The following is a 17,552-nucleotide window of genomic DNA, read 5'->3' as shown; positions in this document are numbered from 1 at the left end:
TGAGGTTGCTGTGAGCTAGGCTGCTCCAGGCACTCTAGCCCGGGCAACAGAGTGAGACTCTGTCTCAAAAAAAAAAAAAAAAAAAGAAAGAAAGAAAAAAATCACAAGTGTTTCCCCTCAAGATAGCTCTTGTGTTTCAGTATGTAGAAGTGCTTTTGAGTACTTCCCATTTCATCCTAAAGAATAATCACAGAGTATTAAAAATGTTCTTGACAGAAATGTTGAGAATTAATAAAATTAATAATTTTTATTGCTTTATCAGTGACACTTTTTTTTTTTTTTTTAAGAGACAGGGTCTTGCTCTGTTGCCCATGCTGGAGAGCAGTGGTGTGATCATATCTCACGGCAGCCTTGAACTCCTGGGCTCAAGCTATCTTACTGCCTCAGCCTCCCAAGTAGATAGGACTATAGGCATGTGCCACCACACCCAGCTAAATTAAAAAAAAAAATTGTTTTTTTAGAGACCAGACTCTCATTATGCCCAGGCTGGTCTCAAACTCTTGGCCTCAAGCAATTCTCCTGCCTCAGCCCCAAGGGTCACTGGGATTTTAGGCCTGAGCTGTAATGCCTGACTTGGGATTTGTTTGTTCCTGTTGTTTGCAGTGGTGCTTTATGGTTGTGGTAAGTGGTCAGCATCATGACACTTTTGTATTGAGAAAATAAATTATTATATATAGAGGTCTAGCTAGGCATTGATTAATGAAGGTTTAGAGTGAGGGGAAATTATTACACTTTTCTGATTGAATGTATTGTAAAATACCCATTGAAAAACTAAACAAGGCCGGGCGCGGTGGCTCACGCCTGTAATCCTAGCACTCTGGGAGGCCGAGGCGGGTGGATCGCTCGAGGTCAGGAGTTCGAGACCAGCCTGAGCAAGAGTGAGACCCCGTCTCTACCAAAAATAGAAAGAAATGATTTGGACAGCTAAAAATCTATATAGAAAAAATTAGCCGGGCATGGTGGCACATGCCTGTAGTCCCAGCTACTCGGGAGGCTGAGGCAGTAGGATCGCTTAAGCCCAGGAGTTTGAGGTTGCTGTGAGCTAGGCTGACGCCATGGCACTCACTCTAGCCTGGGCAACAAAGCGAGACTCTGTCTCAAAAAAAAAGAAAAAGAAAAACTAAACAAAAAGCTACTCTTGGGGGGCTCCAGCGAGGCAACTTTGTTCTCCTTCCTAATAATTTTTTGGTGTAGGCTGTGTAATCCCTATTGTTCAAATGTAGAAACTGAGGTCTAAGAAATTAAATGTCATGAATTACTACAACTACACAGTAGCAAGTGGCAGTGGTTTTTTTTCTCTTTTTTAAACTTTTGAATTAATTTTTAGATTTATAGAGAGTTGCAAAGATGGTAAGAGGCAGAGTTTTAAACACAGATTTGTTTCACTCCAAAGCTAATATACTCTTTTCACTATAAAATGATGAGTGTTGTGTTAAGGGGAAGAAAAAAATGCTGCTCAGAACTGTGAGGAAAGAGCTATATTAGATACTGTTATTAAGTTATTTAAAATTAATTTACACCCAGTGAGCAAAGTCAAGACACTTTTTACCAGAGCAGCAAACAGCTCAAACACTCAAGTGACAGGTATAACAACAAATATATTGCATAACAGCTGGGAGTTTACGTAATTGGAGTTGGAAAGGAGGGGAAGGGAAGTGTTTATACTGGTAAGAATCTACAAGGTCTAATCTGGGACAGTTTTGTGAAGCACGTGTGGCTTAAGCAACAATTTTTAGACAGGAATAAATGTTCTAACCAAGGGAATGGTTTGATCAAGGGATCTATCATAGGAAGAATACTGTAAAACAGAAGGTAGCAGATAGTTTTGTTCGAGTGTGATAGTAGATAATTAAGACCAGGCTGATCTCTTCCTGGAATTCTACCCAGCCCTCCTTTCTCACCAGGGCAAAAATTAACAAATCATTAATGTGGATGATAATCCCTGTCTTTCCTACTACTTCTGTGAAGATTAGATGAGAGAATGTATGAAAAAGCGCTTTGTAAAGTTGAAAGTACTATACTAGTCCATCCATCTAACAAATATTTATTGTTTTTACTCTTTTGGTGACTTTGGTACAAAGCAACTCAGTGAAATGGAAAGGAAAAATTATTTCCCATTTGTGTAACTTTCTAGAATTAGAGAGCAGTGAGTTGGAAATATCTTTGAAAGCTTGCTTAGCCATTCAGATAGCACTCAAAGTTGGCAGTTGCTTGGTTTTTACCACATTTCAGGGTTTGTCCACCATATTTCTGGGTGGAAAACCAAATTTTGTCATTGTATCCAGAGTTCACAAAGTTCACAAAAGTTGAATATATAAACCAGTACATCAGTTTGTAGAGCCTCAGTTGGGACAGTAGAATATGTATACATGCCTATCCATTGCAGTACTAGATGTGTATTATAAGACTACCTTTCATGTATCTGAGAGTCTGAATTATTAATTAGAAGATTGTTTTGAGCAGAGAAAGCAGAATAAAATAAAGGATAAAATTAAAGGTCTATTTTTGTATAACACTATTTTATTTTTACTTATTTTTTTCAAAATATGTCTTATACCAAAAAAAAAAAAAGTTGTAATGAGTATAAGTCCATAAAGGAAAAAAGGATAAAGGTAAATCTTTGTAGGAGATTTCATCTAGGCCATGAGGGTGCCTCATAAATTGTCCTTACTCCATAAAAGTTATGTTTCTGGTCACTAGATGTTCCATATTTATCAGAGAAATTTCTTTCCCTGATAGTGCTGGATCGATACTGTCAAATTTTTGTTTTTTGGTTCCCCTTTTGTAGTAAATGCAAAGTCATTTCCTTTTAATTGTCAGTGTTCTTTCACTAGGAGCTCTAGGCTGTACACTCTAGGAGCACAGCTTCTAGCGTCAGTAATAGCTTTGTGTGTTGGGCAAGTTGGTTCTTGTGCCTCAGTTTCACCATTTGTAAAATAGGGATAAAAATACGTACTTCATTGGATTCTTAGGAGGTTCTTTTCTTTTCTTTCCTTTTTTTTTTTTGAGACAGAGTATTGCTCTGTTTGCCCAGGCTAGAGCGCCGTGGTGTCAGCTAGATCACAGTAACCTCAAACCCCTGGGCTCAAGCGATGCTCCTGCCTCAGCCTCCTAAGTAGCTGGGACTACAGGTGCACACCACTAGGCCTGGCTAATTTTTTTCTATTTTTTAGTAGAGATATAGGGGTCTCGCTTTTGCTCGGGCTGGTCTTGAATTCCTGAGCTCAAGCGATCCTCCCACCTTGGCCTCCCAGTGCTAGGATTACAAGTATGAGCCATTCTCTGAGTTTTTCATGTGTGGGTCCTTTCTCTGATTATGTCAGCAGCCATAAAGTCAAAACCTAGTGGGACCAGGCTGTTGATGGAAATGAGTGATATTGAGTAGGTAATATGGTACTGTGGAAAGTGCGTGTTCTCACCAAAGGAAGGGAAAGAGTTGCTATTAAGCTCCAGCCTGTTATTGCCATCAAGTGACTACAGTCCTAGTTTGCTTAATTATCAGATTTTTCATGAGAAGTAAAAAATCTGGGTTTTTTTGCTATATTCCTATTTTAAATGTTATCAACTAGTTTAAAATATACATTACGTATACATAAACATTTGTCCGTGCACACATAATTATGTGTGTACATGTAGAGTATACCATGTGTATATAGTGGGACAAGCAAAAAGTACCTGCTGGTTGCATCAAGCCATTTTGTGATCTCTTCCTTTTTGCAACTTCTGAATTAAATGATAAATTCTACCAGGAATCATCTCTTTCATGGCTTCCTTTTGTTGTGAGAATTAATCTAGCATAATTTTATTTTTAAGTTAGAATTTACTTCTAAAGTAATTTGATCATTCAGTCTGTTTTTAAAAAACACATTAGGCAGGGTGTGGTGGCTCACGCCTGTAATCCTAGCACTCTGGGAGGCTGAGGCGGGAAGATCGCTCAAGGTCAGGAGTTTGAGACCAGCCTGAGCAAGAGTGAGACCTGTCTCTACTAAAAATAGAAAAAAATTAGCCAGACAACTAAAAATATATAGGAAAAATTAGCCGGGCATGGTGGTGCATGCCTGTAGTCCCAGCTACTTGGGAGGCTAAGGCAGGAGGATTGCTTGAGCCCAGGAGTTTGAGGTTGCTGTGAGCTAGGCTGAAGCCATGGCACTCTAGCCTGGGCAACAGAGTGACACTCTGTCTCAAAAAAAAAAAAAAAACAAAAAACACATTAGTGGTGATTGTCATTAAATTTTTCAGACCTTTTGTTAGGTTCTGGGATAGTAAATGATATTGCTTCTACCCCAGAGAAGTTCATTGTGTAGAGGGAGGGGCAGGGGGAGGATTGGGGGAATTCCCAGGTTGAGTCCCTTGGTAAACAGACTCTGAATTGGAGATAGTCCTGCATAAGTCTTTTTTAGGAACTGTCTTGGGATCACTACCTGTAAGAGAGAAGAGAAGGACGTAGTAACGGTCTGAGGGAGAAATTGAGTTGTGATGTTGTCTTAATGAAGATATCAGCCAATCCCATAGGAGTAGGAAGCTGGGATCACCCTTTGGAGTTATCCTGAATTGGGCCAAAGGGGCCTGGCCTTTGGCCATAGATTGTATTTGTGGGCTGTCCTAGAAAGGGGCTGTGACCTTGGGTTAGACAACTCTTTTAAATAGCAGGAATTCTGAAGAGAACTGACAGCTAAGGGCTCTCTTCTGGTAGTACTTTCAGTAGCTGGTACAACAAATCTTCAGCCCTAAAGGAAGATCTGTGTAGTTGATGTTTCACAGTGTCCAGTATAGGAATTCAGGGTCAATATAGATACATGCAAAGAAATCATGATGTACTATGGAAGCCCAGAGGAGTGACTAATTGCTAGAGGGAGTTAGAGAAGGTTTATAGAAGAGACAATATTTCAGCTAGGTTTTGAAGAATGAATTAGGAGGCTGTTTGGTCATTTTTCATTGAGTCAGTGACATTTACACAGAGTAAGGAAAATATTGAATGATTTGTTTGAAGAGCAATGGATTAAACTTATTAGCTATTTGATTTCTAGGAATTATAATAAAAATCATAAGCTGTTTTGTATAATACTGATTTGCTTCGTGGTAATAATTTTTAAGAAAATACTCATGCCAGTATAAAGTTTAGAGACTAAGCCAAGTTCATCCTTGCCAGAACTAAGAAGATGGCTAAGTTTGAGTGAGAAGCTTTTTTCCATGAATCAAGATTGGGTTTGTTCTTTGCATTGTCCCTTGTTCTTGGGTCTGGAATAGGTAAAATTCCTTAATATTACACTTTTTTTTTTGGGACAGAGTCTCACTTTGTTGCCGGGCTAGAGTGCCATGGTGTCAGCCTAGCTCTCAGCAACCTCAAACTCCTGGGCTCCAGCAATCCTACTGCCTCAGCCTCCCAAGCAGCTGGGCCTATAGGCATGTGCCACCATGCCCGGCTAATTTTTTTTTATATATATATATTTTTAGTTGTCTAGCTAATTTCTTTCTATTTTTTTTTTTTTTAGTAGAGACAGGATCTCGTTCTTGTTCAGGCTGGTCTCAGAACTCCTGAGCTCAAAACGATCCACCCGCCTCGGCCTCCCACGCCTGCCCCCCCCCCTTTTTTTTTTGAGACAGAGTCTCATTTTGTTGCCTGGGCTAGAGTGCCGTGGTGTCAGCCCAGCTCACAGCAACCTGAAACTCCTGGGCTGAACCGATCCTCCTGCCTCAGCCTCCCAAGCAGCTGGAACTACAGACATGCGCCACCATGCCTGGCTAATTTTTTTTTATATATATATATTTTTAGTTGTCCAGCTAATTTCTTTCTATTTTTTTCAGTAGAGACAGGGTCTCGCTCTTGCTCAGGCTGGTCTCGAACTCCTAAGCTCAAACTATCCGCCCACCTCAGCCTCCCAGAGTGCTGGGATTACAGGCATGGGCCACCGTGCCCGGCCATTACATGTGTTTTTGCTTGTTGCTTATTATCTTCCTAGGATTGAAGGTGTCCATGGGAAGTTAGAATATAGGTTTAACTTTGACCTTGGGAAACTTGCAAAATAGCTTATGCTGTTTTCCCATCTGTAAAATACAAGTGGTGATACATACATAATACTAGCCTTTTAGGATTGTTGAAATAATACATAACAGAGCTTATAAACAGTGAAGTGTTTTCCAGGATATTTATTACTATTTTAAATCCCTTTGTGAAATATATGTGTGATGCTAGTTTCTGTGTTAGGGTGATTAAAAAAAAAAATTGGGCCTGGCACGGTGGCTCACGCCTGTAATCCTAGCACTCTGGGAGGCTGAGGTCTGGGAGGCTGAGGTGGGCGGATTGTTTGAGCTCAGGAGTTCGAGACCAGCCTGAGCAAGAGTGAGACCCCGTCTCTACTAAAAATAGAAAGAAATTATATGGACAGCTAAAAATATATATAGAAAAATTAGCCAGGCACGGTGGCTCATACCTGTAGTCCCAGCTATTCGAGAGGCTGAAGCAGTAGGATCGCTTGAGCCCAGGAATTTGAGGTTGCTGTGAGCTAAGCTGACGCCATGGCACTCACGCTAGCCTGGGCAACAGAGTGAGACTCTGTCTGAAAATAAATAAATAAATAATAAATAAATAAAAATAAAAAAATTGAACTGTTAGGAACTATGGAACCTAATATCTGTAGAATCTAGTGCCACTGAGACCCAAATTAACACTAAAGTCTTCTATAACAACAGGTTTCACAGAGCAAAACTATGTTATTGGGTTTTTGAATTCTGACATGTCTGCTGTGTAGAAGATGTCAGATTTACACGAACAGATTGCTATTCATGGGGATGAATAAGAAAATACATGGCAAATTTAGCATGATAGCTGGATTACGACTGAAAGTTTTTGCCTTACTGATGATGGGTCAAAAATCGTAGTCAACGAATAGAGAAAAGTGGTTCTAGTAGGGACTATGACCCAAGACAGTATGAGACATTACAGTAAAAATGAATTGATTGGTTGAGACATCTAACCCCTAGCACAATCGTCAATTCCGAATAAACTGTTGAAATGCCAATGTAGGCAGATCCACAGAAGTCTAAACTTATGCCAAGCACTTCCAAGAATATTTCCCCTGGAAGGGGAGTCGCCAGTTAATATGGTAAAGGCCTTGTCTGTCACTTGGTGACCCCTGATAAATGGGAAAGCAGAAAACTTAAAGCAGATCTTGTTACTGAAAGATAAATGATGATTACATAAAATATAGCTTTTAGTTCTTAGGGCTTTAGAGTCATTTGAGCCTTTTTAAAAGCAAATGTCTACATCCCAATCCTAGACATTTTGGTTCAGTGTTTCTAGAATAAGACCTGGGGGTTTGTATTTTGAAAGCTTGACAGTTAATTGCGATGTGACCCTCCAGAACCACTGCTTTCAGTGAGCTTTATTTAATCAAGGGAGTCATTCAGTTCCTAGATGTTAGGATAAAGAACCAAGTATTGAATTTTTTTTTCTAGGGAATTTTAGGGGAGAGAATGTTGATTTCTATAAAGCATCATGTATTTAAGGGACAGCCTCATCTTTCCCACTGCTGCACAAGATGTTCAAGTGTTAAAGCAGCCAGAAGTGCTAATGGGACACGAGAACATTGTGAGGAGCACCTCAAAATGTAATTTAATTATATTATATGAACAAGGCATGATTTTACTAGAAGAAAAAACTATGTAATAGAAAAATCATCATACCTGTCATAAATTCCAAATAAACGTGATTGGCTGTTTTCAGAATTTTTACATTAGAAGTAGTTTACTCATTATTTTCTTGTCTGATAGCAGGCATTTTAAGTTTAAGGAAAATTTTTGAAGGGGGGAAAGCTGCTGTTACATTTGAGTAAACTATACTGTTGATTTGTATTTATGCAAATCGAGGGGAGGGAAAACCAAACTTCCTTTGTAGTTAGTTGTTAGAACAGTTTGTGAGTCCAGTTCATTAAATGACAAGGTGCATAGTTTGGATACTGAGGTGAAATCATTTACCTGAAGTGAGGGGTTTTCATCAAAGGTTTTCTGCAATATTCTCAGATAAAGTAGAAGACAGATAAGTAGGGGTCCATGAAGAATAGTCTTAGGAAGTAATCTCAAAGAGAATGTCAGGGCATCAGAATCTTTGGGATTTGGAGATGGAGGGAAGTAATTTGCATTTACTGTTAGAGTATTTTATCTCCCAAAACTAGGGGAAAAAAAAACATTTTACAATGCAAACTATAGAAAAATAAAGCCTGACAATAATTTTAGCGTTTCAGGTGGTTGGGAAAGCAGAATATGATTATCATTTTTGATGGGTATGATGCACAACCTCCCAGGTGGTTCATATCAGAATCTGGCCTAGTAGGCCTGAAATCTTTACTAAAAGGGAGCTTAGGTTTCTTGGGTTTAAAAAAGGTTGAAAATATTGTTTTAAAGGGATGGTTGTTGATGGGATCTGAAATTTAACCTCATATTATGGTGCTGTTTGGCTCAGGAACAGTGTAAATTAAAGGTCATTTTACAAGGTTTATTTAATCATCCAGAGTTTTAGAATATTTAATGGGAGAATATGTGATAGTTTGAATAAGCCTAAATTTGTAAAATGGTAGATTTTCTGAAATAGTTACATTGCATTCTATAGTCTTTAAAAAGAGTGATAATTTTTTCTTCTTTTCAGCTTTCTGAAACAAAGACTCATTTTCAAGATGTTTAATAAATCATTTGGAACACCCTTTGGGGGTGGCACAGGAGGCTTTGGCACAACTTCAACATTTGGGCAGAGTAAGTTTTTTAAAAGAACAAAAGAGGGGAAACATCTTAATTAACCTGTTCTTATTGAGATCAAATACACTTTGATAGCTTTAGATAGGAATTTTATTCCTACTTAAGTCTTTATAACAAAGACTCTTGAAAAAATGACCAAGATAAGATCTTGTTAAATTTTTTTTTTTTGGTGGTTAAATTTTTTTAAGAAAATAGAAATAAGTTCTGAGTTTTCATGGTTTTCTGATCATCAATAGAAGATACTTAAAATATTTGTATTATTTGTGTCTTTTAACAGAAAGTTACTGATTTTTACACCAGAAAATAATTCTTTTAATGTTGAAATCCAAAATGCAATTATTGAATAATTGCCCTGGGATTTGCTCTTTGAACAAGATGTGATATTCAGGAACAGAAATGTTAAAATGTCAAGGTTCCTAATCCCTACCTGCCCTCCTGAGATCTATGTCCCCTCCCATCTGGTATTATACATGCTATTAGTTGCCTATAGCAACCATTATTCACTTTTAAACTTTTTGTTAAAAAAAATTTTTTTTTTTGAGACAGGGTCTCACTTTGTCACCCTGGGTAGAGTGCAGTGGCGTCATCCTAGTTCACTGCATCCGAGCACCTATTTCCCATCATAGAACTGTGGAATTAGAATCTCTCGGGTTGGAACCTGAACATAAGCATTTTGAAAAAGCTTCTTAGGTCATTCTGATATTCTGCCTTAATGAAAGACCATTCATCTCAGTGACTGTGGAGTATAACAATGTATGGAGATAATTTTAATACTTTAATCTTGGTGATTTTACTTTTATTTGTAGCTCATAGTCACTTGTTACCCTGGCACTCTTTTTTTGTTTTTTAAACTCATCAACATCTATAATTTTTATTGAAAGTTCACACCTTTGACTTCAAGTTTTCATACTTCCCTTGGGGACAAAGAATAAAATGTTTGTGGCTTGATTTTTACTCTATTAAGTAATACTCTGATGGAATTTATTTTTATCTTATTTTTATTTTTTAGAGACAAGGTCTCACTCTGTTTCCCAGGCTAGAGTGCAGTGGCGAGATCATAGCTCACTGCAACCTTGAGCTGCTGGGCTCAAGTGGTCTTCCTGCCACAGCTGGCTGATTTTTTAAATTTTTTGTAGAGATACGGCCTCGCTATGTTGCCCAGGCTGATCTCAAACTCCTGGCCTCAAGTGATCCTTCTGCCTTGGCTTCCCAAAGTGCTGGGATTACAGGGCTAAGGCACTGTGCCTGGCTTCGAATGGAATTTTGAACAAAACTTTTCAAATTAGACTAGTGGTTCTATTCAAATGCAAAATGTTAAGAAATATTAAAACCCTTTTCATTCGGTCACCTGATTCAGATTTTATTCTAAATTCAAATTTACCCTGGATTATGCTCTTTCAGATACTGGCTTTGGCACTACTAGTGGAGGGGCATTTGGAACATCTGCATTTGGTTCTAGCAACAATACTGGAGGCCTGTTTGGAAATACACAGACCAAACCAGGTAAGGGCTTTATTTGGAATACTGCTGGTTTATTTGTTAGCTGGCAGGGACTTTACTAAGTGGCCCTGATTTATTTAACTTTTTTTCTCCTGCTGTCTATCTCCTCAGGAGGATTATTTGGTACCAATTCGTTTAGTCAGCCAGCTACCTCCACAAGCACTGGCTTTGGCTTTGGTACATCAACAGGAACATCAAATAGCTTGTTTGGAACTGCAAGCACAGGGACCGGTCTTTTCTCATCCCAAAATAATGCCTTTGCACAAAATAAACCAACTGGCTTTGGGAGTAAGTAGGACATCACTGGACTTCTGCATCTAATAATTTGGTTTGCTTATTGCGTGTTTTGCCTTTTCTTCTATTGCCTGTATTCACCCACCTCCCTTTCCTACCAAATGGCAAAAACATAAGAAGAGGAAAATTTCAAAGTGTATTAAAAAGTTTAATTAGGCTAGAAAGGAGGAGGATATGTACATCTTTCTAAGGGTAGAAATCTGAGAAGCACTAGTATTTAAAAGGTAAGTAGAGGAAGAGTTGCCTGATATAGAATGGCCAGAGATGGAATGAAAAGCCAGGTCAGTAGTGGTTTTTTTGTTTGTTTGTTTTTTGAGACAGACTCTTGCTCTGTCACCTGGGCTAGAGTGCAGTGGCGTCATCATAGCTCACTGCAACCTTAAACTCTTGGGGTCAAATGATCCTCCTACTTCAGCCTCCCACACACCTGGGACTACAGGCACACGCCACCATTAGCCCAGCTAATTGTTCGATTTTTTTTTGTAGAGATGGGAATCTCACTATGTTGCTTAGTCTGGTCTCGAACTCCAGGCCTCAAAACAATCCTCTCACCTCAGCCTCCCAGAGTGCTAAGATTACCGGCGTGAGCTACTGCACCTAGCCCCAGAGTAGTGTTTTTGGTGTTAAGACAGAAGAATTTCAAGGAAGAATGTGTTATAGTCAACAGTATTGTGCTGCAGAAGAGCCTTCTTCTTGCTTCTGTTTTACATTTGGTATGAAGAGTCTAGGGCAGGAATGACAAATACCGGACATGACATGGTTACTCCTCCATTACTTGTCCAGGGCAGATGTTTTAAATTGATGACTTCTTTCTCCTTAAGTCCAGATGTGACCTGGGGCTCCTTCTCTACACAGTAGTGTACTTTGAGGCAACCACTACTAGTTGATCAGTAGTGCCTTATGAGGTGATGCCATTTCTGGCACAAGAGTATGGCAGAATGAGTACTTAGCCAACTATCACTATTTTCCAGAGAGAGAGAGTTGTTTGTGGGATGTTGAAATATTTAACTATGACAATATAAAATGTAATCTAAAGTGCTAATTCAAAAGAGATATGCCTGCTTATTTTAACTTACATATTAGGGCATTTTTAAAAAGAAAGAAAGCAGTTTGCCAGTGAAAAATCACAATTGTTTTAACTTGGTAATTAGGATGTCACTTAATATTAAATATTGGCAGATAAATTTTTATTGCTTACTGATGTTTGTATCATGATACATAATCTGTATAACTTTGTAAGTAGCATCTCATATTTTGAGATAGTATTCCTTAGTAACAGTTAAATTCACTTGCACGTAATATGTAAAAACTCAGCTTTTTGGAAAAGTAAGGAAATCAGAAGATCTGCTATTTATTAGTTTCTATAAAATGACTGACAATGCCTACTAATTTTTCTAAGTGGTTTTTTGGGTGAAATTTTACATTAAGCTATGTTTGATTTCTCTAATAGGACTACTTATATATTCTAAACTTTTTTGTTATGTGTGGGTAAATTAATAATTTATGTAAATAAAACATACTGTGACCCTTGTTAAAGTTTCTTGTAGCAAGGTGTTTTCAGAAAGACAAGTTCATTCAGCATCTAGTCTTACTAAGAAAAGGAGGAATGAGATGAAATTTATGATGAAACAAAGTAATATTTCTTTTTAACTTGCCTCTTTAGTATGCCCAAGAAGGGCTTCATGGATGCTTAGCTGACTAACACATTCAGAATTTGTTTCACTGGAAAGTTGTGAGCCTGGAAGTTTGTGTGTGTATGTATAAAATATCTGTTATGTGTGTCTGTATAAAATAATATTTGGTCAGGATATTTTGAACGATAAAATGCTTGAGATGTGAAAATATTATTGCTCTAGTGGCAGAGCCAATCCCAAGATATCTTATAGATTCTTACATTTTTTAAATTACCATCTCATTTTTCTAATTTTTAGATTTTGGAACTAGTACTAGCAGTGGAGGACTCTTTGGAACTACAAATACCACCTCTAATCCTTTTGGCAGCACATCTGGCTCCCTCTTTGGGCCAAGTAGTTTTACAGCTGCTCCTACTGGGACTACTATTAAATTTAATGTATGTATTTTCTTCCAGTCTTTGTGTAGTATGTTTCTTTCCCATTTGTATATTTCTTTGCAGGATAAATTGTGAAATTGCCTCTTTCCAGCCTACTTCGACTCTTCCTGAAAGATACGTTAAAAACAAAATCTATAAATAGTTGTACAGTAGACAGGAGAAGTTGTGAAACAAATCTAGATTATGAGATATATATGAATTATGGTCACCCCAGTCAAATGTGATTATAATAAGCTAGTATAAGGTAGAATTTGAATTTACTGTGTTAATGTGGCTTCTGAATGGTCAACTATTCTTTATAGAAATAAAGAGTAAGGGAAAATCGATAGAAAAATTATTGGCCTCTTTAAGGAGGAGATATGTGGAATAACTCATCTATATTGTGTAGTAGTTGAAAAATAAAACTTTCATTGATGAAATGGCACAATGGGGCAATAGAATGTTGTGGTTTGTTTTTTTTATTCAGGGTTAGGTAGAGGGTTCGAGTAGAGGATTTTGTTTACAAAACTATGTGGAATGCCACCTAATATATGGAATACCACCTATTGTAAATGGTTGAGGGATGCTTATGGTAGGAATGGAGGTACAATTAGCCTAATGGAAATCTCTTGCAGAAATAAAGCTTCCTGTTAAAACTTACTCTGGAAAATGAAGAAGTTCTTAGATAAGGTGGTTAATTTATAATACTTAATTTAAAGTCCTGAATTTAAAGTTAAATATAAACGAGAGTGAAAAATACTGTGTGATGCCCCTTGGAAAGTACATTAGTTGAGAAAAATGACAATTGAAGTAGGAATTTTTCGTTACTTACTGTGCCTTTTTCCTCATAAGGCTGCAGGGAATAAAACAGGCTTCTGTATTTCTTAAATGCAACAACAGTTATAAAGTAGACACTTTGGGGCAGAATAGGAAGTAGTGTTAATACTTAGATATAGAAGTTTAAACATGTATGTTGGGTAAATTGGGTAAGCTTTCCTTATGCATATAAAATCACCTGTATTTTAGCATATAATCGGATGATTGGGTTACGGCATTAATCCCTGGGTCTGTGATTACTTTGTTACTAAGATTGATTTATTCAGATAACCTTGATGTGGGGAGAGATCAGAAATATATTTAATCAAGCACCCCCCTTAAACCATCACATTATAAAAGACCTAGGAAACTAGTTTTAGTTAGAATTCAGTGATTGAGGAATTGTGTTTGTGAGAGTAGGAATGTAAAGCTTGGATTTAACAGATTTGCCTTTATCCTTTGCAGCCTCCAACTGGTACAGATACTATGGTCAAAGCTGGAGTTAGCACTAACATCAGTACCAAACACCAATGTATTACTGCTATGAAAGAATATGAAAGCAAGTCACTAGAGGTCAGTAAAATACAATGTAGAATATCAGCCTAACTTTTTGAATCTTTTGGAAAACAGCTTTTTAAAATGATTTTGATTATTTTTAGAATCAAGTGATTCATCTTAGGTTTATGTAAAAAATTAACATTGAGCAAATTGTTATTAAAAATTATGTATTGTTGGCTGGACGCGGTGGCTCACACCTGTAATCCTAGCACTCTGGGAGGCCGAGACGGGCAGATCGTTTGAACTCAGGAGTTCGAGACCAGCCTGAGCAAGAGCAAGACCCCGGCTCTACTAAAAAAATAGAAAGAAATTATCTAGACAATTAAAAATATATAGAAAAATTAGCTGGGCATGGTGGCGCATGCCTGTAGTCCCAGCTACTTAGGAGGCTGAGGCAGTAGGATCGGTTGAGCCCACGAGTTTGAGGTTGCTGTGAGCTAGGCTGACGCCATAGCACTCTAGCCGGGGCAACAGAGTAAGACTCTGTCTCAAAAAAAAAAAAAAAATGTATTGTTTTTAGATGTCAATTTTTTTTTAGGCAGGGATAATGATTCAGGTGTATGTGCAGGTATTGCTTCTCTAATGGTCTGTTCTCCTTGAATGTTGCTCGTACTACACTGGGCAATGTGTGTGTGTGCGTGTGTGTGTGTGTGCGTGTGCGTGCGCGTGTGTGTGCGCGCGCGTGCCCACACGACTATGTTTTGAATAAACTTATGCAAAGTGTACAGCTTAATAAGTTGTTAGTAAGTGAAAGGACCCAAATCATGTAACATTACCAGCATCCCAGATGTCCCCCTTGTGTCCCGCCTTCCCCCAAGTTACAGTCTTCCCCTTTCAAAGGTATCCACTATCTTTACTGCCCAGCTTTTGCCAATTTTTCAACTTGATATATATAGACTGAATCTTATGTACTCTTTTATGTCTATCTTTCAACATAGAAATATACATCCATGTTTGTTCATGAATTACAGTTTGTTCATTCTCATTACTCTCCAATAGGTTATTGTACATTTTGACTGTCCTTCTTGATTGTAGTGGTTGCTTCTTCCTGCATCCCAGACTGTGCTTGCTTTATTGGAGTTTGCAGAAACACCCTGACTTGAGATAATATTGTTAAACTTTATTACTTCTTTCCCTAAATTTTCTGAACCCCATGGAATCTTTCATCTTTTAATCAACAAATTTTTACATTTAGATGGGGGTAGAGAAGATTACTATGTAGCATTTTATTAAAAGAAAGTATTTATTGTTTGTAAAAGAAAATTAAAATTAAGATATGGTCAGCTCTTTGGCCTGTAGTTTTATGATAATTATGGTATGGGTTTTATGTCATATCTATTAGAAATGTTTTTCTGTAATGATATGAAGTTAATGTCATTCTGTGGTTTTCTTTTTTTAGTCTTGTTTCCTAAGTGAACATAGAACTTGAATACTAAGTTCAAGTATTTAGTCTTCTAAATAATTGTTTTTGGCTGCATATTAAGATTGAAAATGTGTTTTTCCTCCATTCAGGAACTTCGTTTAGAAGATTATCAGGCTAACCGGAAAGGCCCTCAGAACCAAGTGGGATCAGGTACCACGGCTGGCTTGTTTGGGTCTTCTCCAGCCACTTCCAGTGCGACAGGACTCTTCAGCTCCTCTACCACTAATTCAGGCTTTGCGTATGGTCAGAACAAAACTGCCTTTGGAACTAGTAAGCACTTGATATTATATTAGATCATGTTGAGGAGAGGCAGACAACTAAAAACATAATTGTAAAACATATGATAAGTGCTGTGAAGAAAAATAAGTCAGGGATACTGGAAGAATAGAGAGTGCCTGGTATGTATGTGGGAGTGGGGAGAAATACAGCGTAAAATGAAGATGATTAAAGAGGGCTTCACTTGAGAAGGTGGTATTTGAGCAGTGACCTTTCCAAAGAAGGTGAAAGGAGCAAGTTGTATAGATTTCTAGGGGAGGAGCATTCCAAGTTAGTGGAAACTCTAAGTCTGAAAACCCTGAGGTTTTTTTTTTTTTTTTTTTTTTTTTTTTTTGAGGCAGAGTCTTGCTCTGTTGCCTAGGCTAGAGTGAGTGCCGTGGCGTCAGCCTAGCTCGCAGCAACCTCAAACTCCTGGGCTTAAGCAATCCTACTGCCTCGGCCTCCGGAGTAGCTGGGACTACAGGCATGCGCCACCATGCCCGGCTAATTTTTTTTTTCTATATATATTTTTAGTTGGCCAGATAATTTCTTTTCTATTTTTTTTAGTAGAGACGGGATCTCGCTCTTGCTCAGGCTGGTCTTGAACTCCTGACTCGAACGATCCACCCACCTGGGCTCCCAGAGTGCTAGGATTACAGGCGTGAGCCACCGTGCCTGGCCCAAAACCCTGAGTTTTTAATTTTTTTTTATTTTATAGAGATGGGGTCTCACTTTTGCTCAGGCTGGTCTCAAACTCCTCAGCTCAAGTGATCCTCCTGCCTCAGCCTCCCAGAGTGCTAGGATTACAGCCGTGAGCCACCACACCTGGCCTGAAAAACCTGAGTTTTAACCAAAGAGGAGAGGGCAAGGGAAAGAACTGGGGGACATGGGGACCATATTTTAAAGCACTTTGTGGGCCAATATTAAGACTTGAATTTTTATTGGATTTGGGAAGCCGTAAGAATTGTTTTGAAAGAGAAGTCATGTGGTTATGAGTGAAGGATCTTTCTGAAGCCTGCTGTATTGAGAGTACAGGGGCCAGAGGGAAACAGAAACAGAAAGCTATTGCTCCATCCATGTGAGAGGTGATGGTGGCTTGGACAAGGATGGGGGAAAAAAGGTCAGATTCTGGACGCAGTTTGATTATTGAACTGGTGTGATTTGCTGAACAATTGATTTAATGTAGGTTGTGCAAGAGGAGTTCGGAATGATGACTAAATTACTTTATGAAAATGCTTTTGCAAAAGTAATGTATACATATGATACAAAGTTCCCAAAATACAAAAAAAGTTGTGTACTTTCCTTATATCCTTCCCATAGCCACCAGTTTACCTTCTAGAGACAAACAAAAGTTAGTTTTTTCATAGCCTTATAGAGAGATGCACATACACAGACACACACACACATATTTATCTAAGTGACATTTAATGTTCTTTTCAGTCTTGGTATTCTGTGATTTAGTATAGCACATATTTATTGAGTACTGTGTATCACACCCTGTGCCGGATTTATTGATATAAAGAAAAAGCCTCAAGAATAATTTAGACTAACAAGGTTAAAATATACACATGCAGACTTTGAGTGTGTTATCTTGTGAATAGAAGAAAGCTATAGCCTCTCAAAGGAAGACCAGGCCAAGTGTGGTGGCTGACGCCTGTAATCCTAGGACTCTGGGGGGCTGTGAGGCAGGACTATCGCTTGAGCTCAGGAGTTTGAGACCAGCCTGAGCAAGAGTGAGACCCTGTCTCTAATAAAAATAGAAAAATTATCCTGGTGTGGTGGTGCATGCCCCTTATCCCAGCTACTCAGGAGGCTGAGGCAGGAGAATCACTTGAGCCCAGTAGTTGGAGGTTGCTGTGAACTAGGCTGACACCATAGCACTGTAGCCCAGGTGACAGAGCGAGGCTA

General features: G+C 38.3%; 1 protein-coding gene across 5 annotated transcripts in view; it reads left to right on the top strand.

The window, feature by feature from the left end:
- The window catches only part of NUP98 (nucleoporin 98 and 96 precursor), a 117,807-nt gene that overhangs the window by 14,143 nt on the left and 86,112 nt on the right, over positions 1–17,552 (top strand). For 4 of the 5 annotated variants that reach the window (XM_045555583.1, XM_045555582.1, XM_045555585.1 and 1 more), the window contains 6 exons: positions 8,642–8,745; positions 10,150–10,251; positions 10,360–10,536; positions 12,474–12,613; positions 13,874–13,981; positions 15,479–15,659. In XM_045555583.1, coding sequence (XP_045411539.1) covers positions 8,670–8,745; positions 10,150–10,251; positions 10,360–10,536; positions 12,474–12,613; positions 13,874–13,981; positions 15,479–15,659 — 784 coding nt within the window. In that variant the 5' untranslated portion in view covers positions 8,642–8,669. Of the gene's footprint in view, positions 1–7,566; positions 7,608–8,641; positions 8,746–10,149; positions 10,252–10,359; positions 10,537–12,473; positions 12,614–13,873; positions 13,982–15,478; positions 15,660–17,552 lie in introns of those variants that run through there. The other variant, XM_045555587.1, reaches the window with a different exon arrangement.

Source organism: Lemur catta, chromosome 7 (genome assembly GCF_020740605.2).
Source record: "Lemur catta isolate mLemCat1 chromosome 7, mLemCat1.pri, whole genome shotgun sequence".
NCBI lineage: Eukaryota > Metazoa > Chordata > Mammalia > Primates > Lemuridae > Lemur > Lemur catta.
The sequence above is the reverse complement of the archived record's forward strand: the minus strand, read 5'-3'. Positions and strand labels throughout refer to the sequence as shown.